Source organism: Eubalaena glacialis, chromosome 17, assembly GCF_028564815.1.
Source record: "Eubalaena glacialis isolate mEubGla1 chromosome 17, mEubGla1.1.hap2.+ XY, whole genome shotgun sequence".
NCBI lineage: Eukaryota > Metazoa > Chordata > Mammalia > Artiodactyla > Balaenidae > Eubalaena > Eubalaena glacialis.
The window spans coordinates 67,396,828-67,422,755 of NC_083732.1; the positions used below are offsets into that span (position 1 = coordinate 67,396,828).

Genomic DNA, 25,928 nt, shown 5'->3' on the forward strand with positions numbered 1-25,928 from the left:
TATTGTAAATCAACTATACTTCAATAAAAAAGAAATAAAATACTTGCAAATCATAAACCTGATAAAGGGTTAATATTGAAAATATATAAAGAACTCAAACAACTCAGTAACCAAAAATAAAAAGCCATGGAACAAGACGAAATCACTTTGCAGTGAAGGGAGATAGAGGAGAGAAGTGGTCCAAGGACACAGCCTGAGACGTTCTAAGGTCCTCAAGGATGAGAGGAATCAGTAAACAAGACTGAGAAGGCTGTTTGACAAAAAGCTTTCAGGGATCACTGTCTTTCATTGCCTGGTGTTCAGTGTTTTGAATTCTAAAGTCCTCAAGGATGAGAGGAATCAGTAAACAAGACTGAGAAGGCTGCTTGAAAAAAATTCTTTCGGGGATCACTGTCTTTCATTGCCTGATGTTCAGTGTTTTGAAGTCAGTTCAATAATATATTTGGTGCTTCTTGGCTGTTTCAGATAGGAGGATAAATCCAGTTCATGTTACTCCATCTTTACAGGTCACAGAAGTCCTGTATTTGTATTTAAAGTATATCTCTTTTAGGAAGAATATATTTGGTTCTTGCTTTTGCTTAATCCAGTTGAACATCTCTGCCTTTTAACTGGAATATTTAGTACATTAAGGCTTAATGTAATTTTTGATATGATCTAATTTAGGCTTACCATTTACCAAATGTTTTATATTTGCTCTCTCTGTGTTTTAATCTGTATCTCTTTTCCTGCTTCATTTTGGATTAATTTAATGTTTTTAGAAGCACATTTTAGTTTATCTACTGGCTTTAAAAGATAGACTTTATTTTTAGAGCAGTTTTAGGGTCACAGAAAAATTAAGCTGGAAGTACAGAGAGTTCCCATTACCCCCTGTCTCTCCCCAACCACATAACCTCTCCCACTATCAACATCTTGCACCAGAGTGGTACATTTGTTATAATCGATGAACCTATATTGGCATATCATTATCACTCAAAGTCCATAGTTTACATTAGGGTTCATTTTTGGTGTTATACATTCCATGAGTTTTGACAAATGTATAATGACATGTTTCCACCATTTCAGTAACATACAGAATAGTTTTACTGCTCTAAAAATCCTGTGCTCTGGCTATTCATCCCTCCCCACCCCCCAATCCTGGTAACCACTGATCTTTTTACTGTCACCATAGTTTCGCCTTTTCTAGAATGTCATATAATTGGAATTATACAGCATGAACCATGTTCAGATTGGCTTCTCTCAATTAGTAATATGCATTTAAGATTCCTCTCTGTTTTTCCATGGCTTGATAGCACATTTGTTTTTAGCTGAATAATATCCAATTGTCTGGATGTACCACAGTTTGTTCATGTATCCACCTACTAAAGGACATCTTGGCTGTTTCCAATTTTTGGCAATTATGAAGAAATTTGCTATAAACATTTGTGTTCAGGTTTTCATGTGGACGTAAGTTTTCAACTCCTTTAGATATAATACCAAGGAGCATGATTGTTATATCAGAAGGTAGGAGTATGTTTAGTTTTGTAAGAAACTGCCAAAGTGTCCTCCAAAGTAGCTATGCCATTTTACATTCCCACCAGCAAAGAATGAGAGTTCCTATTGCTCCACTTCCGTGTTAACATTTGGTGTTGTCAGTGTTTTAAATTTTGGCCACAGAATGGCCAAATAGACATGTAATGATACCTCATTATTGTTTTAATTTGCATTTCCCTACTGACATGTGATGTTGAGCATCTTTTCATATGCTTATTTGTTTTTCATATATGTTGATGGTGTCTGGTGTCCAGGTCATTTGCTCACATTTTCATTGGGTTATTTTCTTATTGTTGAGTTTTAAGGGTAGTTTGTATATTTTGGATAACCGTCCTTTGTTAGATATGTCTTTGGCAAATATTTTCTCCTAGTCTGTGGCTTGTCTTCTCATTTACTTGACAGTATATTTTGCAGAGCAGAAGTTTTCTGTTTTAATGAAGTTCAAGTTATTATTTCTTTCATGGATCATGCTTTTGGTGTTGTATCTAAAATGTCATCAACATACCCAAAGTCATGTAAATTTTCTCTTACATTATCTTCCAGGAGTTATAGTTATGCATTTTGGTCTATGATCCGTTTTGAATTAATTTTTGTGAAGGGTGTCTGTGTTTAGACTCATTTTTTCTTTTGCATACAGATGTCCAGTCATTCCAACACCACTTGTGTGTATGTCTTTTCTCCATTGTGTTGCCTTTGCTCGTTTGTCAAAGATCAGTTATGTGGGTATATCTCTGGGCTATTCTGGTCCATTGATTTATATGCCCATTCTTTTGCCAATACCACATTGCCTTGATTACTGTAGCTTTATAGTAAGCCTTATAGTCAAGTACTGTCAGTCCTCAATGCTCTTCTCCTTTAATATTATGTTGGCTATTCTGGGCATTTTGCCTCTGTACATAAACTTTAAAATCAGTTTGTGTATATCCACAAAAAACTTGCTGGGATTTTGACTGGCATTGCATTGAACCTATAGGTCAAGTGGGGAAGAACTGATATCTTGACAATACTGAGTCTTCCTATCTATAAACATGGAGTATCTCTCCATTTACTTAGTTAAGTTGTGAGTTCTTTCAGCAGAGTTTTGTAGTTTTCCCCATATGGACATTGTGTTAGATTTATACCTAAGTGTTTTTCTTTTTTGGGTGCTAATGTAAAAGGTAATGTGTGTTTTAAATATCAAATTCCTGGGAATTCCCTGGCAGTCCAGTGGTTAGGACTCTGTGCTCTCACTGCTGAGGGCCTGGGTTCAATCCCTGGTCGGGGAACTAAGATCCCACAAGCCATGCAGTGTGGCCCTCCCCAAAAAAATCAAATTCCACTTGCTTATTGCTGGTATATAGGAAAGTGATTAGCTTTTGTATATTCAACTTGTATCCTGCAACTTTGATATAATTGTTTATTAGTACCAGAAGGGTGTTTTTTGTTAATTGTTTCAGATTTTCTACATAGACACTCATCTTAATGGCTTTTTAGCTATACCTCTTTGCACCATTTTTTTTTAGTGATTGCTCTAGGCTTTAAAATATATATACCCTTAATCTTTTACAGTGTACTTAGGGTTAATACCTTACCACTTCATATAAAATGTATAGCTCCATTCATCCTCAAGATTATTTATTCTATAGTTACTATATTATATTGATACATCTAAATTCATTATAAAGCACAGAAGACAATGTTATAATTTTTTCATTAAACAGTCATATGTTTTTTTAAAAAATTAAGAGGACTGCAAGTCATTTATATGCATATATCTAGGTATTTACAATTTTCTATACTCCTCATTCCTTCCTAAAGATTTGAGTTTCCCTCTATTACCATTTTATTTCAGCCTGAGGTGTTTCCTTTAGTATTTCTGATAGCATAGGTTGGCTGGTAACAAATTCTTCTAGTTTTCCCTTATGTCAAAACACGTTTATTTTGCCTTTGAAGGATATTTTTGCTAGATATAGAAATCTATGTTAACTTTTTTCTTCCTGAATCTAAAAAAATATTGTTCTAATATCTTCTGGCCTTCATTTTTTTTTTTCTGACAGGAAGTCAGCAGTCATTTGATTCACTGTTTACATACATGTACCATATTTTTCCTGTGGCAGATTAAAAATCTGCCTGCAAATTTTTTTAAAACTCCTTACTTCAAAGCAGAGCCTAATTCCCCTCCACTTAAATGGGGTCCAGACTTAGATACTTGATTCTAATAAACAGAATGTGGTGATGCCGTGTGACTTCCAAGACTAGATCATAAAAATATGGTTCAGAACACATATAAAGAGCTTCCATCTGGCTGTCTCTCTCTCTGTCTCTCTCTCTCTCTGTCTTGTTCTGAGGTAGGCTGGCCACTACATCATGAGGGCACTCAAGCAGTCCTGGTGAAGGGTCCACATGGAGAGAAACTAAGGCTTCCCACCAAACACCAGCACCAATTTGCCAGCTATGTGAATGGTCCACCTTGCAAGCAGACCCTCCAGCTCCAATCATATCCAGCTTCGGATAACATTTGACTACAATGGCATGAAAGTCCCAGATCATAATCTAAGCTGTTCCCAAACTCTTGTCCACAGAAACTGTAAGAAATGATGTTTATTGTTGTTTTAAGCCACTAAATTTTGGGATAATTTGTTATGCAGCAATGGATAACTAATACATTTCCTAACGCAAATGTCTCTGCAAATTATATTCACTCTGATTCACCAATGCTTCCATTCATTTTACTTGTATAAAAGAAAAAAAAATTTTTAAATTCAAGATGCACCACAGCTGAAAAAATTGATCTATGGAAAAAAATTAATTTGTGATAAACCCAATCTATTCTAAAACACCATTTTGTCTTACTGGTTTACTTTCACAGCCTGAGCACTCTGTATAATACTTGGTATATAAATAAGATATTAAATAACTACTGCTGAATGAATGAATGAATGAATTTGTTCTTTCAGGCTTTAAGCTTCTGGAGGACAAAAACTGTGCTTTATTCACCTTTTTATCTCCCTTACATGGGACAGTGCTTAAATGAACATGCACCATTCACTGTTTGTTGAATTAAATCAAACTTAACTGAAATTCTTGTTGAAGAAAATGATCTGGAAACAGAAGTGAAAAATCATGGCAGAAAACTAATTTTAAATATTTCTGGACTTCCCTGGTGGCGCAGCGGTTAAGAATCCGCCTGCCAATGCAGGGGACATGGGTTCGAGCCCTGGTCTGGGAAGATCCCACATGCCGTGGAGCAACTAAGCCCGTGTGCCACAACTGCTGAGCCTGTGCTCTAGAGCCCATGAGCCACAACTACTGAACCTGCATGCCACAACTACTGAAGCCCGCGCGCCTAGAGCCCATGCTCCGCAACAGGAGAAGCCACCGCAATGAGAAGCCAACGCACTGCAACAAAGAGTAGCCCCCGCTCGCCACAACTAGAGAAAGCCCGTGCGTAGCAACGAAGACCCAATGCAGCCAAAAATAAATAAATAAATAAATAAATTTATATATAAAAAATATTTCTACTGCACATTGACTGGTGCTGGTTTTCAAGCCCCACCACCTATCACATACATGCATAAAACCCACAAATTTAAAAAACTTAAATATTTAAATTTATATTCAGTTAGTTCCTAGTAGACCATATGGATTTTCATAATTTCCACCAATAGAACACATCTTCAAATGTTTCTAGAGAATCTTTATGATAAATATACAATGATAGGTATATGACTGTGCTTAGGTTGTAAACTATTGTAAGGTGGCAGATTGAATTTGGCAGATTATTGGCAGAATTGGTAACCTGCACTCCTCCTTATCCAGTTAAGCCTTAAGCCATTTCTGTAGAGTTGAATTTTATGAGCACAGGGAATTTGAACATTCAGTCATACAACTGAGCAACTTCTTTTCCTCTTTGGGAGGTAGTGTGTATCCAACGTGTGTCTCAGTGGTTCAGAGCACAAGCCAGACTTCCTAGGTGCAAATCCCAGGCCCACCATTGACCAGTTTTGTGATCTTTGCCTTACAGCTTAACATCTGCCTTAGTTTCCTCACCTGTAAAACACAGAGACTAATAGTACCGTCCTCACAGGGTTATTGTGAAGATAAAATGGGTTAATATATGAAAAGTGCCTGACACAGAGTAAACACTAATCACAATTAGCTCTTACTGCCCTCAATGCCAATCACGGACTTGGAACATTGCAGGTGACTTGTAAATCTTTATTAAACGAATGATTAATTCTGGGAGTACTATATGGACATCTCTGCCCCCTTTTTGGATGGGGGGGTAGGGATTTGCATTCTATGATCACACAAAAATTTTGATTGTTTATTCCTTTTTAGAAATTCTCCATTAGATCCAAAAGAGGCAGCTGATTCTGTTCATTGATAAAGGATATACAAGTAATATTGACACCTGATTACACTGAATTGGGAATTAGAAAATAACACACTCTGGAGTAAGAGGAATTTTTATTTTTCATTTTAACCCCTTCACAATGTGAAAGTGGCAGAAAGGTGTCAAGTATAGAAAAGAACACGGAGTTTCAGAATCGAAGTGTCTTCTGCATTGTTGGGCTTGTGGAAAGATCATTCTCTGTAAGTTTCAAACAGGGCCAAGCTTCTCCCACTTGACTGTGGGCAACGCCTGGGATTGGTACGAGGCCTAATCAGATTTTATATCCACAACACCTGTCACAGTGCCTCACAGTCGGTAGAAAGCCAGAGAAAAATATTTTACAGGGCTGAAATATTAATAATCGAGGCAACCAGGGCCTCAAACTTTCCATCCGTACCTCAACTTCCACCTACCTGGATGGGCCCAAGTCTTCCAGAATGACACTCCGAGGAGCAAGAAAAAGGGAGCCAGTTGAAACCTCTTCTCGGAGTTACGGGAACCACTTCCTTCGTCTGTTGCTAAGGAGGGAAGAAGGACAGAGATGAGGCCGGGGGAATGGAGCGCCTCTGCACGGCGGAGCAATAGCCCCGTCCCACTTGGCAGTGGTCCCGCCGGTTCCATGAGTTACCCCGCCCCCAACCTCACCCGCCCTCATCTCGCACTTGGAAACAAACCCTTAGCAATACAAGCCTGGAAGCCTGGAACCCGGCGTCTCCGAGATGTCCCTGGGGGACTCCAGCCGCCGCAGAGAGGGAACTTCCCGGGGGCCCCACGGCATCCTAGTTGGCGCCGGGCTCAGGCCTTCAACCCTGCCTCCCTCACGAGGCTTCCCCGGAGGCGGCGAGAGCGTGGCCGGCCCGGAGGAGGCCCCAGCCGCCAGCCCGCTGCTGGAAGACCTCAGGCGGCGGCTGGCGCGCGCCTTCCAGCGGGCGGTGCCGCGCGGCGGCTCGAGGCGCTCGCGGGAGGAGGAGGCGGCGGAGGCGGCGCGGGAGGAGCAGAGCCGGGCGCGCGTCGAGAGCGCCCTGGCCGGGCTGCGCGCCGAGCTGGTGAGCGCGCTGGCGGCCGGCTCTCGGGGCCGCCTCTCCTTCGTCCTCTTCCCGGGGCCCCCGGCCGCGGGCCGCGCACGTGCCCCACCGAGGACTTGGGAGGTCGAGCGCCGCTTTTCCCAGGGAGAGGGTGAGGCCGTGCAGCGTGGGCGAGCTGGGCACCGGCCGTCGATCTTCCCCGACCGTGGCGATGCTCCTGCCTCCCAGGCAGCATCCAGGAGGGAAGCGGGGGAGGGGAGGGGTCCGGCAGGACCCGAGGTGCTGGCTGGCTGTCGAGGGCTGAGTCTACTAGTGACACACCCAAGACCTCCGTCCCCACCGCTCCCCAACTTGTTCTATATTTTTCTACCACATAGAAATTTCCCTCTAGGGAACTCATAGTACGTGCATGTTATGGGGCTCGGAGGCGGAAGTTTCAATTAAATGAACTCATGGGATGGATGGAGCGAGTCCATCAGCAACTGTTTCTTTTATTCTGCAAGTTTTATCTTTCCCCTGGGTAAGAATTCAGAAAACAGGAAATGATAATAAGGTATTTTGTAAATTGTAGCTTTTTAACATTAGGCAGGAGGAACTGTAGGTAAATATTTTAGTTACTGTTTTGTGATTTAAACAATTTCCAAGTTAGGTAAAATTTGAAAGGGACAAAATGAATAAGAGCAATTTAAGCTTTAAAACGGTGCTGCCTATGAATATGTGTAGTGGAGATTTGGAAAGTTCTAGTCTTTTGCATTGAATACTAATAAAATGTTAACCACTACTTTAGAACGGATTCAACCATCAGTCAATTGTCTGATTTAAGAACCTTAACAGTTTATCTTGTTTCTGAGTTTAAGAAGGGCAAGAAGGTAGTAAATTTAATTTTACCTGTGTTAACAATTTGAATTTGACAAGGTATGTATTAATTCTGACCCAGCCATATCGGAGAAACACATGGTTTTCTTCAGATACCTGAGCAGTGGCTGGGCGAGACCCCTCATTAGTAGAGATGGCCTGGAGGGGTGTGCTGTGGGTCAGGATGCCCACTGGAAGGCTGAGACCGGGCTTAGTCACCCTGTGCTGCTGACCTGGGGTGTCACCATCCCTCTCGTACCTCAGTTGACTCATTTAAATCAAGTGAAGAAATCATATTCAGTAAGCTCCGAGGCACTTGAACCTTCACATTCTAACTAGTCGTTCCACTAGTAGGAGTTTTAAGCAAGTAATGTACTGGGGGTGGGGAGGAGGTGGAGAATAAAATTCCAAATAGATGAGGGTTCAAATCCCAGCATTAACATTTACAGGCTCTGCTCTCACTGTTCCTATTACTTTAGGAATGCTAATTAGCAAGTTTGGGTTTCATCTGTAAAATGGAAATAATAAACTCATAGGATCACTGTAAGTATTATATGAGATAATGTTATATAAAGTGCATAGAACATAGACACTACTCAGTGGCTCTTACTGTTTTTTGGTTGTGCCCCCAAAGTGACAGATACATAGGCATGGAAGATCAAGGGTTTTTCTGGAAAGGAGGCAAAGAATGTCACACATACACAGATGCTGTGTTCCTGAGATACAGATCATAGTCAACATCTTGGCCAACCATTTCACCATTGTGTGTGACCAGTCATGAAGAAGCAAAAGAATGCGGATCCTTAACACCATCACCACTAGAAGAAGCAGTTTTTGATAATGGGCCATTAGCCAGTTTTCTGTAGGAACTGGTACCCATCCATACATGTATGTCCACACATCATCTGTTAGGGTGGTATTTGTGTAAGGAACAATGATGAACAGGTTCAGTTAATTTAGAGACATGTTGCTATTTATGAAATGTTATTTATGCTATTATTTGTTGTTTGAATTGGTCTTCTTAGTGGATTGCATTGAATTCCAGGGCCTGTGAGTGAATTCCAGGGGTTCTATATACCTAAAATTTTATGCCAAATTTTGTATGCACATAAAATGCACTTCTTTACTCAGAGTGGGTTCACAGCTTTCATTAGATTCTCAGTGGGATCCATGAGGAAAGAAAATTAAGGTATCATTGGTGTTTGACTTCCCTAAACAGGTGTGAATTACACATACTTTTCTTGCTTAGATGGTGAGCCATTATCAATAATTTAACTGCTTGATTCTTGGCATGAAAGTATAGGATGGGTGTTCATCAGTTTCTCCATTTAGTCATTCCTTCACTCAGTCTTTTAACAAACACACAGAGAACCCACCATGTTGCGTGAGCAGGCAGTGCACCCCTAGCTGGGGATACAGTTATGAATAGGAACAAACTGTGCTCAAAATCATCAGTCTAGTGTAGGCTGTGTGCTAGGAGAGGCACATGTACAGAACGCTGTGGAAGCACAGATAAGGCGAGACAGAGAAGGCTTCTAAGAAGAGTTGGCATCTGGCTGAGCTCAACAGGAAGTGGGTGGCAAGGGGCAGAGGGGGCAGAAGATGTGGCTCAGTGCGACGTGTTTATTCTGGGACAGGCAAAGTTTCTGACCAGCTGCAGTGGGAGCTGGTGTGGGAAGAGGGCCAGGAAATAAAGCTGGAAGAGTAGGGCAGGTGTATAGGGCGTCCGTGCCACACTGGAGAACGGAAGCTTCCTGTAGGCAAGGTGCCAGGGCTTCTTGTGCTAGTGGTTGTGTTGTTACTGTCTGTTTGCTGGATGTTCATTTACTTTATTCTTTGCAAATTCTTGCTATCAAAGAAATGGTTCCAGGTGCTGAAGAATGAAGAAAAATATGTCAGAGGAAAACTGAAAGAAATTTTATCCAGTGACTTTATTTTGCAAATTAGGAGGGGACCGCCCATAGTTGCTTTTTACCAGCGGAATGTCCTGGTTCACCGTGGGGTGGTTTCTTTTGGTGAGTTGATGAGGGGTTTTCAGCAGAGAGAACAGGGCTCTCATGAACTGCATTAAACAAGACCCTAATTGAAGAAATATGCGAATAGTTGATTACTAGTTTTCAACTATAATGCAAAGATTATGTTGGACTAAGCTTTGTCAGACTGCCTCTTAGGTACATTGCCCGAGAGATCGATCTATTTCTTAATACATGAGGACCTTCACCAACGCCCACTGGAGGGAGGGTATAAATCAGCCTTGCTGTATAACAGATTTCACTCTACAGTGAAAATTGTTAGATTCTATAAGTACACATAAAGGGGTCGTTAAATGTTTTGCTCAACAGGGAGACCATTTAAAATCCTAAAAACTTGAAATGACAAGTAATCAAGTAAATGGGCCCAGGTCCTGAAAGCTCAGGTGGCCCTGAGCAGTTATCCTGGAGCTCAGAAAGCTCATAAAGATAAATGATTTCCTCACAGATCACATGCCATTGCTTGGAAACAGCCTTCTATGCACAGGAATTTTTCAAATGGACGGCTCTGTGCATGAGCTTTTTTTGTTTTCATTGCAAGGCCATTTCAAAAGCTATTTGTATATCTGGACTTTACCTTGTCGTATAGAAAGTCAGTTTTATAGTCAGGCCAAACAGTCAGAAATGGAGAATAAGATGAGAAATACATGTTCTTGATATCTTATTTTCCTTTCCTACAAAGTCCTTATTTTTCCTGTGCAGAGAGCAGTTTCATTTGATCCATAACTCAGGCTAATAAAAATCCTTATTTTTTTCTAACTTTTAGCTGGAAATGCGTTTCCAAAATTGCCAGCTGGCCAGAACTTTGCTGGATTTAAACATGAAAATGCAGCAATTGAAAAAGGAGTATGAACTGGAAATTGCATCAGAATTGCAAAGCTCGGAAGATAATGTCGTGAATATGGAATGAGGAAACACACAGAAGAAGATCTGAACCCTAAAAATAACATAGACAACTCTGAAACAATTCTGACAGTAACATTATGGATGCTTTGTGTAAGACTTTAGGGGCAATTTTTAGGCCAAAAACTTCGATGCCATGGGGAAGTGACAGAAAACATCTACAAGAGGGGAGAGAAAATGGTATGTTGTCAAGTTTTAAAGTTATGTATTCATTGTTTTGGCTGGGAAATAGAAGTAAAAAGAATGTACTGAAGAATGCCTTAATGCCAATTTCCAGCATTCTATCTTGTGCCATCTTAACTTTCTGATGTCATCTGAACTTTCAGAATCTGTGTTTGTTTTTGTTCTACTTGATTATTCTTGGTTTGTCTGCCCAGTTAGCTGTTCAGTAGCCTTTCCTTCCCGTCCCATCCCCTTTTTGGAGAATTACTTCTGCCTAGATTCCAACCATACCCTTCAGGTAGAGTCTACCATTAAGGGTGTCTCACCTCATTGGATATAGTCACGCAGATCGAGGCAGTTTGATCAACTTGTCCTCAGGAGTTTTTGAACTTGAACTATGGGAGCAGATGAGTATAGAAGCTGATGGTAGAAGCTGTGGAACAGAGGGGCTTGGAAGCTGCCGGTGGCCACCATGTGAGAGAATGGAATCTCTAATATAGGAGGTCGAAACAGCACCACTGAGAGCCCAAAAGGGGAGGGAGAGAGCTGCTCTTCCTTGTCTCAGGGGTGCAGCTGCTTAAATCCCCAGCCCTTGCTGTCATTTGGATACATGAAAATCCTCTAATAGCCTCCTAATACCATCTCCTTTTGCCTAAGTCAATTGAGTTAGAGTTTTATGACTTGTACGCAAAAGATTCCCAGCTAACACAATTCCTTTGTTAAGCTTTTAGGAGTTAAAATGGTTCATGTTGAATTAGAATATCTACCTCTACCTTAAAAGTGGTTCCTTCTTAATGTAAAAAATAAAGTTCATAAAAAAATAGTTGCAGATCACAGCGATATTCATAATGGTCATTGTCTGTAAAAATAAATATTAATTTATAAAATGTAAGTCATTTGCATATTTAATTAACAATAAAAATTAGTTCTGGAAGACAAAGGAGAACAGAATGGACATGGTCTTTCTCTTAAATACAAGTTGTTTTATGTGTGTGAGGGTTTGAGGATTATCTGAACCAAGTTTAGTTTGTCCTTAACTTTTTTTGGTCACTCTAAGTGAATTATTTCAGCTCTTTGGTACTTAATTTCTTCCCTCTGTACAACTGAGGTATTACTATGTTCAACTTACAGGACATTCTCAATGAGCTGTCGGCGATATCCTGATATCTAACCCCTGGATTTCTTGAGAAATTCTGCATGTAAGCCCTTGGCTTATAAACATACAGACTGGTTTCTTAACTTATACTTGTAAAAGAGATTTCCTATAAGTCTCTTCCTCAAAGTTATAGAAATTCTGAGGAAAGAGGCAGTGGAATTCCTGTGATCTTTTCTTCGAAAAAGAGTCTACTCAAATGTTGGAGCAGTCATTCTAAAGTACATTTTACAATTTATTATTTACAAATTCTTGTGATTTTGTGTTTAGCAAATACTCAAGATGATTCATTTTATAAGCTCAATTCCTTACAGAATACAGAGTAGCTGACATTGGTTAGCATTCATGTGAATAATTCAATTCTACTAAAAATGTGCTCTCTTGGGAATCAAAAGAAAGAAACAAAATGAGAACTTCTGAAAATGGATACATTATTTTTCCCTTTTTTCAGACAAAGAAAAAAGTCCACCGTTTATCGTAAAGTTTTTGTCACCAGTTTTTTGTCCTGTCTTTCAGCGATAAACTTTGTATCTTTTAGGAGTGACAAATGGAGAAACAGAATAAGAAAGTCTTTGTTTGGAAGCCCTCATCGGTGGAGGTGGCCTGTGATATTAGCTGTCGATAGAGAGATACAGTGAAAACTTGATACATGGAACACTATTGCTATTAAATGTTTTTGCTTTGTTTCCCCTCATAAAGTCAATTCTGCTCTCATACCATATCCCTCATCTTCTTTTTTTTTAAGTAGAAGCCAGACTGTGGGTTTTGTTTTTTTTTTGCGACTGCAATCAGCTGTTTTTGTTAGTTTGCTGGATTCTGGTCCTGTCTGCTGCACATGGAAAGACAACAGGGACCCTCTTCTAAGGGATGTGGGGATGCACTTCCAATGGCTACACTTCTTCACTTTCCAGAGTGTTTAAATAAGCTAGAGCAACAGTGTGACATTTTAAAGAAATACGAGGTGGAAGGGACCAAACTACTGCCAGCTGGAGGGGAAAATGAGAAAATAATTATAACCTAAATTATGCAACAGGGAAGCAGTAACTGGATAAGTCGAAGAAAGTAAAATGTTCACCCCAGTAGTGGATAGAGAGGACCAAAGAAGAGAAAATGACAAAAACAGTTTAGCGAGGAAAATATGGCATTTAGGTTTTTCAAATGACGATATCTCACAGCTTTAATAATGGGGGGGGGCTAATCATGTTAGCAGGGAATGGGCTTTCACTCTATGGTACTTGGTTAGCATCTACCACTGAAGAGGTGCCAAATTAATTATGACAATTAGGAGCTTTGCACAGGTTGTTAGGCTTTACATCCCTTTACAGGTGGCCTGGATGAATCCACGTTTTGTTGGGCTTGCCACACTACTTCTGCTGTTAACAGGTGCTTCTGGAGCGCCCAGCCGGGGGACGGATCAGAGTCTGATGTGGGTAAACCCATGATGGCTGAGCCTGCACCAGTGGGATGGGATGCACAAGAATCCCATCTCCCCTGGTCCCTTCCCAGGCGGGGTACGGGGCCCCACTGCAGCCATCAATTTTGTTTATTTACCGCTGTTATCACTGCTGGAGTCCCTCCCGGCTGTGAGTCTGGCACAAGGCCCTCCGGTGCCAGCTGCTTCCTCTCTTTCATTTTTGCTGCTGCCATCACTGCTGCTGCCTCTCCTGCCTCTTTGGCTGTATTATTAATGAGGGTTATGGAAGGATTAGAAATATGGGGAGGTTTCGGGTTGCACCTATGCCACTCTGCCTACCTCTGGGTCTGGCAGCCTCTTGTTTCACCTGGACCAAGGGGGCCATGCACCATTGCTTCTGGGTCCTGCCTCCAATAAATTCTGGGGCTTACGAGGCTCCACTTCTTCCTTAGGAACCACAGTGCCGCCATTCTTCTCTTCTGGGACCAGTGAAGGGGGGGGGGACCCTTGGAATGTAATGATAAACCAGCAATGACATGAGCCACCTCTCCTGTGCCCCGTGTTGGGCCAAGAATGCCACATGTATTAGCTTATTTAATCCCATGATGATTTGTATGCACGTAGAACATGGTTTTGAAGTCATCTGGCCTTTGTATTTAGTCCTGGCTTGGCCACTTGCCAGCTTTATAACCTAAAGCAAATTGCTTCAATCTCTTTAGATCTGTCTAAAGAAGCTAGTCAAAATGGTACCCGTCTTATTTAAATCTTGAGGAGCCCAAGCTGAAGAACCTCGAAGCAGGTTTGGGAGACGGAGTTCGTGGTGAAGGCTCTTCTACTTTCTGTGTGTTTCTTTTACATCTTCAGTTCTATGTGATCTCACTACCCTTTTGGACCCAGACCTTTCCTGTGCCTGCTTCTTTCTTCATCGCGTCTTTATGTCTCTCTAACGTTCTGCCACCTGCTCTCTGTCGTGATGTTGACTCTTCTGCTGGTTGATAAACTGATTTACTAAACTTGAGAGGAGGCACCAGGGAGATATGAAATGGCCAATAACTGCTACTTAACAACCGCTGAATCTGCCTGGCACACGGTGCCATGTGCGTTTAAAACTCGATCATCCCAGCAACACTGTGAGGTTGGAACTATTGCTTTTTCCATTTTATCAAGGAGGAAATGATAATCAAAGGGGCCATGCAAGTGGAGCTGTCAAGATTCTTGCCCAGAGCTGAGTGTAGTCTGGCTTTTGATACCCTCCCAAGGTAATCAGGGAGACCCAGACATAAGTGAATAAATTTGATATTATAACAGAAAGTGTAACAGAAGCCTGTATGAAGCACTAGGGATGCTTTCTACAAGGGTCAGACAAAGAAGGCTTCCTTGAGGACCTGCCCCCAGGTTCTTTCTGTTTCACCTGGAAAAAGGCCCTCATTTTGTGCCTCACATTCTACATAGACAAGTTGGGTGATCTGGAACACATTACTCCACTCTATTTGGGCCTCATTTTACTCATTTGAAAATGAGAGAAAGTGAAGTGGCCTCTAAAACATTCCTCTAACTGGGAAACTCTCTTCTACTCCAATCCTGCCTGCTTGTAACTGGGCTCTCCATCACTCACCTCTGACTTGCCCAGATGTCCTGACACCTGTGATGGCATGGTGGGCTGCTGTCTGTTTATCACTGGCCCTTGGCCATGAGTTGTCCTCTCCTGGTCCCAGCCCTGGCCCCGACTGTGGCCCTGGCTGTTGCAGCCTCGATGATGATGAAAAGCAATTCTTGTCACTCTTGGATGCCTCTCTGCTCTTCTCACCCACACCGTGACTGCAGCCAGGGGATAATGTCACATTTGCACTTCACGAGGAGATAAGCATGGCTCAGACCTTTCATGTGCTAGACTTTTGGAAGCAGCCTGGCAGATTGCCTGCCGAGGCGGTCACTGCAGGCTGAGAGCGGTGTAATATGTAGTTAGCAGTGCAGCCTCTGGAGTCTGGCGATGGAGTTGGAATCTTGGCTCCTTCACTGCCTCACTATGTTATTATCGCTGAAATTCAGTTTGCTTCTGTGTAAAGTAATATTATAATAATCACACCTACCCACTCCAGGGACTTGTTGTGAAGATCTAATGGATTAATGTATGTTAAGTGTTTAGAATGCTCTCAAGTAGTGTTTAATATTATGACAGCCCACCTAACAAACATTTTGCTCATCCTTCTTGTCTATTGGAAGCACCCGATTCCAGGAGAGATTGAGAATGACAGCTTCACTTTTCTCAGCCCTTCTGGGAGCTCAGAATGGCCATAGAATCCAGTTTTGTCCAATAAGACATAAGGGAAGTTTGCTGGGGGTTTTCTGAGAAACATTTTCTTTTCCTACAAAAGGAGAAAGAGGAGGTAAGCTCTCTTCTTTCTTGCTTAGGAACACTGTCACATGAGGTTGTAAAGCTTGCACCTGCTGCAGCCACCCTGTGACCAAGGTAGGAAATACACGGACACTTTGAGGATGGGAAGACAGAAAGATGAAGAGAAGTAATGTCGCTGATGGCAAAACTGAGCTCCTGAGCCAACCCTGAGACTGCCTACCTTGGCTAGTCTTGTTCTCTAAGGAACAACAGTAATAAAACTCAGTTGTTTAAGCCACTTTTATTTAAGTATTTAGTTCCATGCACCCAACGAAGCATCACTAACTGACACATTTGAACCCCGACAACCTCCTGAGATGAAGGTTCAGGATGATGCATTGTCTGATTGCAACTGTGGATATGAGAAACTATAGGCAAAGGACTCCAGAAACATAATTTGGTCACTTAGGACCCACCTAACGCAATAGGAGACCAATCAAAGCATATTGGAGGGAAATGTATCTGAGAGAAACCCCCTCCTGAACCCTGTGGAGACTCTGGAATTCCACCGTAAAGGTTCTGACTATTAAAAACATTTCCACAGGGCTTCCCTGGTGGCGCAGTGGTTGAGAATCTGCCTGCCAATGCAGGGGACACGGGTTCGAGCCCTGGTCTGGGAGGATCCCGCATGCCATGGAGCAACTAGGCCCGTGAGCCACAACTACTGAGCCTGCGCGTCTGGAGCCTGTGCTCCGCAACAAGAGAGGCCACGATAGTGAGAGGCCTGTGCACCACGATGAAGAGTGGCCCCCGCTCGCCGCAACTAGAGAAAGCCCTCGCACAGAAACGAAGACCCAACACAGCCAAAAATAAAAAAGATAATAAATAAATTAAAAAACAAACCAAAAAAAACATTTCCACATACTCACACTTGTTAAGAGAAAGACAACACGTCCAAAATGGAGTCACTTACGCTAAGCCCCACGCCACCAAACTGAGATTTAACTTGATTACACTTTTGGCTCTCCCAGAAATGGAATTTTAAACCAGTCAACCAGTAATCACATGATCAGCACTCGTCAGGTAATCTGCCTGATAGACCCCTGCCATCCCCTAAAAGAAAGTGACCTTGCAATAACCAACCCACTTTTTTTGGCCTAGTATAGCTTCCTTGTGCCTACTTCCTTCTGGCTATAAAAGTCTTTCATTTTGTACACCACCTCAGAACCCTTTTCTGTCTGCAAGATTGGATGCTGCCTGCTTTGAATCGATGTTTGCTCAAATAAACTTAAAATTTTTAATATACCTTGGTTTCTCTTTTAACACACTCCATCAAGGATATCCAAATGCCTATGGAACCTACTACCTACCTGATTCTGTCACAGAAGCCATTTTATTTTTCAGCAACTGAAAGAAATTGGGATGAAATAATTTCCTAAAGTGTTTCAGGAGAGAACTGGCAGTAAAATACAGTGAAGTGTTCATCAGCTTTCAATTTTTTATATCAGGGAAGTTTAGGGAACTGTCAAACAAACAGCCTAAAATCAAGTCTGTACAAAAATTGCTTCTGAATTGGTATGAAGGATGCTTGTCTCTCTAAACTTCTACAGGATTCAGTTAGGAATTGTCAAGCAAAGAAATTTCTCAAGATTTCTAGGTGAGATTGTCAGGTTACTGAGAACACGACCAATGTCCTCTCAGTCTACTATGACTTGATGGTTTACTGTTTACCCCCAACCCTACAGCTTACCCAGTGCTTTACAGTTGACAATATACCAGGTGCTGTCATAGCCAATAGCTCATTAAACCCACAATAACCCTCTGGGGTAGGTGATGCTTGAGCCTGTTGAAATTTGAGGGGCAGAAAGAAAGCTTGCCTGCCTGACTTTGGGAACATCACCCTCATCCTGCTTCCCAAGACATCACTCTCCCTAAGTGGCTGGTGTTTCCTCCAGGAGGAAGTGCAGTTTAGGAAGTCAGAAGACCCAGCTGTGGGTGTCAGCTCTGAGCTGAACTTGCTGTGTGATATCTGGTGAGTCTCTGGGCTTCAATTTCCTCATTTATAAAGTGAGGGATTGAACTCAAAATGATCTTTAAGACTCTTTGGGTTAAGCATTATTGTCTCCAACTAATGCTTTTGGAATCACCCTTTGAAACAATGCTGTCATCACTTCTTTAGTATGAATTATTTTAGGTTGTGATATGAAAACACTGACCTTTAGAGCAGTGGTCCCCAACCTTTTTGGCACCAGGGACTGATTTCGTGGAAGACAATTTTGCCATGGACGGGGGTGGGGTGGGGGTGATGGTTCAGGCAGGAATGCCAGCGATGGGGAGTGATGGGGAGCGGCAGATAAAGCTTTGCTTGCTCCCCTGTCACTCACCTCCTGCTGTGCGGCCCAGTTCCTAACAGGCCGTGGACCCGTACCGGTCTGTGGCCTGGGAGTTGGGGACCCCTGCTTTAGACTGTCTAGAGTGAATAATCAAACAATGGAAGGGAATAGAAAAAGAAAAAAAATACTAAGTTTAAGTACTTTGTACCTTATAATTTTGCCTTAAGTTCAATTAGCAGCATGAATCTAACAGTCCAAACATTCTTTGTTTCTCTCTTTCTCCTTCGCTCTGCCCTCTCTCCCCACACTTCCTCCTTCCCTTTTTTTCTTCCCTTTTTAATTCAGCTTTATTGTTGTGCCTCCTGGGTGTCAGGCACTATTCTAGGCATGTGTTGAGCATCAACTTTGAAATGAACATCTTGCAATGAACATGAAAGATGGGGTTCTAGCTCTCATGGTGTTTATGCCCTGGATGGGAGGAAGGGCAGATAAGTCAATAAGATACTCTAGTATAATGTGATCAATGCTGTAGTGGGGGGAAATTCAGAGTGCTAAGGGGGCAAATAGGAGGCACACGAATGACAAAATCAACATCCATTCATGATAAAAACTCTCATCAAAGTGGGTATAGAGGGAACATATCTCAACATAATAAAGGCCATTTATGAAAAACCCACAGCTTACATCATACTCAATGGTGAAAAGCTGAAAGATTTTCCTCTAAAATCAGGAACAAGACAAGAATGCCCACTCTCGCCACTTCTATTTAACATAGTATTGGAAATCCTAGACACAGCAATCAGATAAGAAAAAGAAATGAAAGGCATCCAAGTTGGAAGGGAACAAGTAAAACTGTCACTATTTGCAGTTGATGTGATACTATATCAAGAAAACCCCCTAAACTCTCCACCAAAAAACTGTCAAAACTAATATATGAATTCAGTAAAGTTGCAGGATACAGGATTAATGTGCAGAAATCTGTTGCTTTTCTATGCACTAATAATGAACTACCATAAAGAGAAGCAAGTAATAAATCCCATTTAATATCACATCAAAAGGAATAAAATATCTAGGAATAAAATTAACCAAGGAGGTGAAAGACCTATACTCTGAAAACAATAAAACACTGATGAAGGAAACTGAAGATGATACAAAGAAATGGAAAGATATCTCATGTTCACGGATTGGAAGAATTAATATCGTTAAAATGTCCATACTACCCAAAGCAATCTACAGATTAAATGCAATCCTTATCAAAATACCTATGACATTTTTCACATAAATAGAACAAACAACGCTAAAATTTATATGGAACCACAAAAGACCCTGAATAGCCAAAGCAATCTTGAGAAAGAAAACAAAGCTGGAGGTATCATGCCCCCTGACTTCAGACTATACTACAAAGCTATAGTAATCAAATCGTTATGGCACTGGCAAAAAAACAGACACATAGATCAATGGAACAGAAATAAACTCACACACTTATGGTCAATTAACCTATGACAAAGGAGGCAAGAATATACAATGGAGAAAAGATATTCTTCTCAATAAGTGGTGCTGGGAAAACTGGACAGTTATATGTAAAAGAATGAAATTTGAACATTTTCTCAAACTGAATACAAAAAGAAACTCAAAATGGATTAAAGGCCTAAATGTAAGACCAGAAACAATAACACAGGCAGAACACTCTTTGACATAAATTGTAGCAGTATTTTTTGGATCTGTCTCCCAAGGCAAAGGAAGCAAAAGCAAAAATAAATAAATACGGCTTAATTAAACTTAAAACCTTTTGCACTGCAAAGGACACCATCGACAAAATGAAACGGCAGCCTATTGAATGAGAGAAAATATTTGCAATAATGGGTTAATATTCAAAATATATAATTAGCTATACAACTCAATATCAAAAAAATAAACAACTTGATTAAAAAACGGGCAGAAGACCTGAAGAGACAGTTTTCCAAGAAGACACACAGATAGCCAACAGGCACATGAAAAGATGCTCAACATTGCTAACCATCAGAGAAATGAAAATCAAAACCACAATGATATAACACCTCACACATGTCAGAATGGCTATCATCGAAAAGACCAGAAATAAGAAATGTTGGTGAAGATGTGGAGAAAAAGGGACCCTCCTACACTTTTGGTGGGAATGTAAACTGGTGTAGCCACTATGGAAAACAATATGGAGGCATACATAATGGCAGTCCCATTTTCCATTCCTACCAGCAACAGAGTAATTCAGTTTCATCATGCCCTCACCAACTTTGGTATTGTCACTATTTTTTATTTTAGCCATTCTGATAGGTATGTAGTGATATCTCACTGCAGTTCTAATTTGCATTTCCCTAATGGCTAGTGATGTTTAACATCCTCCATGCATTTATTTCCATGTGTATGTTCTTCAGAGAAATGTATGTTCATATCTTTTGCCCATTTTCTAATTGGATTATTTGCTTTCTTCTTAAAAAAAAACAACTGTTGAGCTTGGAGGGCTGTTTATATGTTCTACATACAATCTTTGGCCTATATGTAATTTGCAAATGTTTTCTCCAAGTCTACTGCTAATCTTTTCATCTTCATTGGGTCTTTTACAGAGGAAGTTTTTAATCTTGATATAAACCAATTTATCATTTTTTTCTTTTGTGAATCTTACTCTTGGTGTCATCTCTAAAAATTCTTCACCCAGCCTTGGACAATACTTTTTAATTTTTTCTTCTTGGTATTAAAATTTAAAAATAAATGTATGTGGTCAAATGTGCTTATCTTTTCATTTATAGTTTGTGTGTTCCACTGGAAGGCCTCTCTACCCCAAAATTATAAAATTATTTGCATGTATTATTTTAGACACAAGTCATTTTTTTACTAACTTGTCTTTTTTTTTTTTTAACATCTTTATTGGAGTATAAAAGGAAATCCAAAGGAAATAAAAGGAATCCAAATCAGAAAAGAAGTAAAGCTGTCACTGTTTGCAGTTGACATGATACTATACATAGAGAATCCTAAAGATGCTACCAGAAAACTACTAGAACTAATCAATGAATTTGGTAAAGTAGCAGGATACAAAATTAATGCACAGAAATCTCTTGCATTCCTATACACTAATGATGAAAAATCTGAAAGTGAAATTAAGAAAACACTCCCATTTACCACTGCAACAAAAAGAATAAAATATCTAGGAATAAACCTACCTAAGGAGACAAAAGACCTGTATGCAGAAAATTATAAGACACTGATGAAAGAAATTAAAGATGATACAAATAGATGGAGAGATATACCATGTTCTTGGATTGGAAGAATCAACATTGTGAAAATGACTCCACTACCCAAACCAATCTACAGATTCAACGCAATCCCTATCAAACTACCACTGGCATTTTTCACAGAACTAGAACAAAAAAATTTCACAATTTGTATGTAAACACAAAAGACCCCAAATAGCAAAAGCAATCTTGAGAAAGAAAAACGGAGCTGGAGGAATCAGGCTCCCTGACTTCAGACCATACTACAAAGCTACAGTAATCAAGACAGTATGGTACTGGCACAAAAACAGAAATATAGATCAATGGAACAGGATAGAAAGCCCAGAGATAAACCCACGCACATATGGTCACCTTATCTTTGATAAAGGAGGCAAGCATATACAGTGGAGAAAAGACAGCCTCTTCAATAAGTGGTGCTGGGAAAACTGGACAGGTACATGTAGAAGTATGAAATTAGAACACTCCCTAACACCATACACAAAAATAAACTCAAAATGGATTAAGGACCTAAATGTAAGGCCAGACACTATCAAACTCTTAGAGGAAAACATAGGCAGAACACTCTATGACATAAATCACAGCAAGATCCTTTTTGACCCACCTCCTAGAGAAATGGAAATAAAAACAAAAATAAACAGTTGGGACCGAATGAAACTTCAAAGCTTTTGCACAGCAAAGGAAACCATAAAGAAGACGAAAAGACAGCCCTCAGAATGGGAGAAAATATTTGCAAATGAAGCAACTGACAAAGGATTAATCTCCAAAATTTACTAACTTGTTTTTAAATTATAGAAGTAACACATATACATTAAAAAGTTCAAAATGTAGAAAGGTAAACTTTGAAGAAAAAGTTGCCTTTACTTCTTCCTGTTTTACTTCCTGAGGTAGACACTGTCAATTATTTCTTGTGTATCTTTCTAGAATTTCTCTCAGCACACACAGTCACACACACACACACAAACTCACACACACAACTATTTTTTTTTAAACCAAAGGGGATCATAATGTATGTATTATTTTGTAACAATGTTTTCCACTTGATATATCTCTCTATAGCAGTACATAAAGATCATTCTCATTATTTTTAACAGCTGCAGGAACAAACCATAGTTTATAGAACTTATCTCCTAATAATAAACAATTAGGTTACTTACAGGAGTTTTATTTGCTATGTGAAATGATGCTGTAATAAATTTTCCTGTACATATTATTGTACAGGTAATTATAAAAACTACATTCCTGGATATGGGGTTCTTAAATTACAGAGTATGTGCTTTTATAGTTTTGGTACTATTGGCAAATTGTCCTTTAAAAATGGAGTATCAGAATATACTCTTGCTAACAAATGTATGGAAATGCCAATTTCCCAATATCCTCACCTACTCTGGAATTACAACAATTTTTAATTCTCTGCCTATTTGAGAAGTAAGAAATGCTCTCTTGTTTTTCTGAATTCTATTTATTTATTTTCCTTAATTTTTTTTGGCTGCATCAGGTCTTAGTTGTGGCACACAGGATCTTTCACTGAGGCACGCGGGCTTCTCTCTAGTCATGGCACGTAAGCTCAATAGATGTGGCACGTGGGCCTAGTTACCCCATGGTCGGTGGGATCTTAGTTCCCCGACTGGGGATCGAACCCTGTCCCCTGCATTGGAAGGTGAATTCTTTACCACTGGACCACCAGGGAAGTCCCTTTTTTTTTCTGAATTCTAAATACATTTAAGAGATGGTGAGTTTGTGTTTGTGTGTGTGTGTGTGTGAGTGTGTCTCAGTATAAGATTGTTAAGAAACACAGCTTTACATTTCACCCTATAAAATTAAAATTCTTTGGAATATGTGCTGACTAAGGTTTTATAAAATAAAAGAAAGGATATGCTTCTAAAGCCAACTGAGGTGAATTTTACACTCTATAGAGTCAGCAACTTTCTACTTTGCTGTGCTAATGGAGAGGATGGGATTCATCAGAGGTGTCATTACTAGGAAATATCCCACCCACCACATAACTTTAGAAGTCTTGACTATCACCCAGTAGTTTTCAAGTGAGGGAAGATTTGTCTGTAAACAGAGAAATATCTAATAAATAGTTTCATCTTAGCTTTTTTTTATGGTTTAGTCATCCATTCATCCATCCACTCATTTATTTATTTAACTATTTATTTACCACCTAATTGGCATTGGCCTAGGACGCTGGAGATGTAAGGATTGTGTCCACTGACCCACAGTCTGATGTGTGGGTGGAGAGAGAACAGAGTAAACAGGTCTGCACAGATGTCCACTAAGAGCCTCCAAAGACTCCTGAACAGGGAGTCAGGCAAAGACAGAGCAGGATATGCTTAAATCCCATACTGATCAGCAGATGAGTAGATAGAAAGGGCAATTCTACCTATTGGAGATTTTGGAAGCTGGATGGAAAGCTTAACTAAAATTCAAATTAAGACCCTGATCAAAACACTTAATTTCCATTGATGATCTGCAGGAGGAATCAATCAACAAGTCAGAAGACAGACCTAAAAACAAACACAATTAGTAGCTCATCTGGCAATACCCAAGCCAAGAAATCTGCATGACAAACAATGACCACCTTCTTGGCTATCAGCAAATAAGTGCAAGCCTAGGGGAAGGGCAGGGCAGGCACACAGGGGGGTTTATAAATAAATAGATGGTATAAAGTGTATTTTTACTACAACTTATAAGGATGGTCTTTACAAATGAGTATTTTCTATTTTCAAAAAACTGGTTATGATAAAGAAAAAATGTAGACCTGAGAAAAATCAAAGTTTTTTACTTGATATTCCTCTTACCACCTTTCATTTTCTAAGGAGAGAAGATAAATAAAGCGATATGTCACGCAGTCTTTTACAGGTCTGTATTATCACTGTTTAGTCTTTATATATTAAAACACATCTCTAAGTAAAAGACACAGTATGATACCCCACTGACATTGACATAGGAGAAAAATTCATTGTTAGGGTGAGAAATAGGATAAGTATTGCCTAAGTCTAAGAATCCAATTTCTATTCATGTCATGGAATAGAACTTCTTCTATAGAGTATTTTTCTGAAAGGCTTTTTAATATGAGGCGATGGCTCTGTTAAGAATGGATGATTATAATAAACATCTTCTAGACTGGACTTAGGGAAGTTGAATTCCACACCCTTGAAGTCTCTGTACTCCTCTTTCAAGTCTTGAATTCCAGCATGAATTTCCATCAGCTGTTTAATTAGCATCTGATCCAGGCATATCATCACCATCTACCAAAAAGAAAATATCTATTGCCTGTGAGCTAGGTGAAGTCTGATCTAATACTTTCATTTACTTATTTTTAATTTTTATTTTTTGGTGGATGATCTCTTTCTCTTCACTCTTCAACTGAGATATCTGCATTTGGTACTTTACTAGTTGGGATAGAGGTCCATGTTTTCAGACTTATACCCCAGGATGACATTACTCACCAGTAGGATTTCCCGGTCCCACATCTTATCCCACCAGGTCCCTGCTCTGCTCACTCTTCCTCTGACAAACTCATCTATGTACATGTGATAAACGGTGATCTTGATGGGCAACAGATTGAAGGGGCAATCTAGAGGCAATATCGTAATCCAGAGGAGTTTAGTGTAAGCTTCACTTTGAATGTTGTTACACTGTACTACATAGTCAGCTGACATGGTTAAATGCTATGAAGCTCAAGTCTTCATTCTTCCTTCCATATACTGCCCTGTCCTCCAGGCCCATCTTGCATGGGTAGTGCCGTTCCCTCTCACCACATCCAGCCTCTTTCAGTATGCACCACGAATTCTCTTGCTTTAGGGCCTTCCTCCCAGCTCTTCTCTCTTTGGGAGTGGTGTTTTGGCCCCATACATATAGTTACCTCCTCTTCATCTTCTAAAACTTGGCTGAAGAGTCACTGCTCTAGGAAATGTGCTAGAATTTTTGCCTTTCTAATCCATGAAGTCCTTTTTAGGTGATGTTCCTCTGTGTTTCCTTAGCATCTTATGCATGCTTCTTTCAGAACACTTGTCAAAGACCATGCCTGTAATTTTGTTCATCCAGCACAAAGAAAGCTGGAATTAAAAGTAATCATTCATATTATTTGTAGTTGTTATTGTTATAGTACTATAATCCCCAGCCTCTAATGAAGCCACTGGTATATGCTTGGAAGTTGATAAATATTTGTAGAATGACTGGATTAACTCAGGCTTGCATTGGGAACTATACTTTCCTTCTCTGTAGCTTCTTCTGGATTATCTCAGAGAAAAGTGATCCCCATCTTCCTAATGCCTGTAATACTTTCTCCCATTCCTACAGACTTTTCACTCTGTCCCCCGATTTATGCAAAGTCTCCATATATAACATATAAACTCCTTGAGGGCAGAAATGCTATTCTATGAAATATGGCCCCTACAGAACCTAACACAAGTCGCTGAATGAAGTAGATATTCAAAAAATAATTTTTTTCCCCTAAGGCATAAAGCTTTATTAGAGATAGAGTGTCATTTCATAATGACAAAAGGTACATTCCGTATGACAGAAATAATTTTAAATTTTCA

At 40.1% G+C, this 25,928-nt stretch overlaps 1 protein-coding gene across 1 annotated transcript; it reads left to right on the forward strand.

The window, feature by feature from the left end:
- Positions 1 to 6,624: 6,624 nt before the first annotated feature.
- On the forward strand, positions 6,625 to 10,725 carry AARD (alanine and arginine rich domain containing protein). Its single transcript, XM_061172101.1, has 2 exons — positions 6,625 to 6,951; positions 10,582 to 10,725. The coding sequence occupies exons 1-2, from the start codon at positions 6,625 to 6,627 to the stop codon at positions 10,723 to 10,725; spliced, it is 471 nt and encodes a 156-aa protein (XP_061028084.1).
- The last annotated feature ends 15,203 nt before the right edge of the window (positions 10,726 to 25,928 follow it).

What these genes read in the sequence shown, in the direction of transcription:
- AARD (XM_061172101.1), top strand. Translation starts at nt 6,625, where the DNA reads ATGTCCCTGGGGGACTCCAGCCGCCGCAGAGAGGGAACTTCCCGGGGG. An exon ending in CCGGGCTGCGCGCCGAGCTG is followed by an intron (nt 6,952 to 10,581) that starts GTGAGCGCGCTG and finishes TCTAACTTTTAG; the next exon opens with CTGGAAATGCGTTTCCAAAA.